Source organism: Buceros rhinoceros, unplaced genomic scaffold, assembly GCF_000710305.1.
Source record: "Buceros rhinoceros silvestris isolate BGI_N320 unplaced genomic scaffold, ASM71030v1 scaffold22803, whole genome shotgun sequence".
In the NCBI taxonomy this organism is placed as follows: Eukaryota; Metazoa; Chordata; class Aves; order Bucerotiformes; family Bucerotidae; genus Buceros; species Buceros rhinoceros.
Window position 1 is genome coordinate 13296 of NW_010402135.1, and position 919 is coordinate 14214.

At 62.1% G+C, this 919-nt stretch overlaps 1 protein-coding gene across 1 annotated transcript in view; it reads left to right on the forward strand.

Annotated features, from left to right (window-relative positions):
• Window positions 1–912, forward strand: part of FRMD5 (FERM domain containing 5) — a gene marked incomplete at both ends in the record, with an annotated part of 10953 nt that extends 10041 nt beyond the window's left edge. The window contains 2 exons of the mRNA XM_010132555.1: window positions 666–734; window positions 896–912. Coding sequence (XP_010130857.1) covers window positions 666–734; window positions 896–912 — 86 coding nt within the window. The remainder of the gene's footprint in view (window positions 1–665; window positions 735–895) is intronic.
• Between the last annotated feature and the right edge of the window lie 7 nt (window positions 913–919).

The window sequence follows — 919 nt, forward strand, 5'->3', positions numbered from 1 at the left end:
GTGCGGTGGGCAGCGGTTGAGGGCTGCAGGGGTCCAAGTACCTGCTCAGGGTCACTGGATGAGCTGCCACCTCCATCACCACTTCTCCCTGTGTTTCACACCAACATCCCTCTCCCCTGTCCCAGCCGTGAAGGGTCGAGCGTAGAGGAGGGGAGGGGACATGGGGGGACTTTGGCATTTGGTTCCTGAAACCAAGCAGTGAAATGAATCACCACAATTCCTGAATTCTTGTCAGGGGGTTGTTGCTCCTCCCTGGCCCTGGAGTGAGAGACTGGACCTGGGACAATCGTATCTCAGCAGCATGAGAGACCCTGGTGCATCCCAGCTGTGAGGTGCACAGTGCCAGCACCCTCCTCGCTGTCATGGGAGGGCCAGGACACCCATGATGTGTCCCCAATCCCGAGGGGGAGGTGACCCCACGGTGTCCAGCAGCTCATGCCAGGAGAAGCAGCAAAATGTGGCTGCAGAGGTGTCAGCCCAGCCTTTCCTTGTGCTTCCCATCACCCCTACTTCCAGCAAATATTCGTTTCCCCCGGAGCCGTGGGGAGAGCTCCCAACACAGTCCCTGCACGTGGGGAGGGGGCCAGGCTGTGCCAGGGTGTGCCGTGGGGCTCTCTGGTGTGGTGCTCACATCCTCACGGCTGCTGTTCTTGAACCGCCCGCAGCGGCCGTGTTGCCAAGGAGGTGATGGAGTCCAGCGCCAAGATCAAGAGGGACCCCCCGGAGATTCACCGGTAAGAGGCTGGCAGCAGTGGCACAGCGCGGCGCAGCCCGTGCGGTCTCCTGGGGATGCGGTACCCAGATGGAGCTGTGGGATGGAAACGGGATTGCTGCCACACACCCGGGGCTCCCCTACCACCCGGGGCTCTGACACTGTCCCCATTCTCATCCCCAGGGCAGGGCTGGTGCCAAGCCGGAG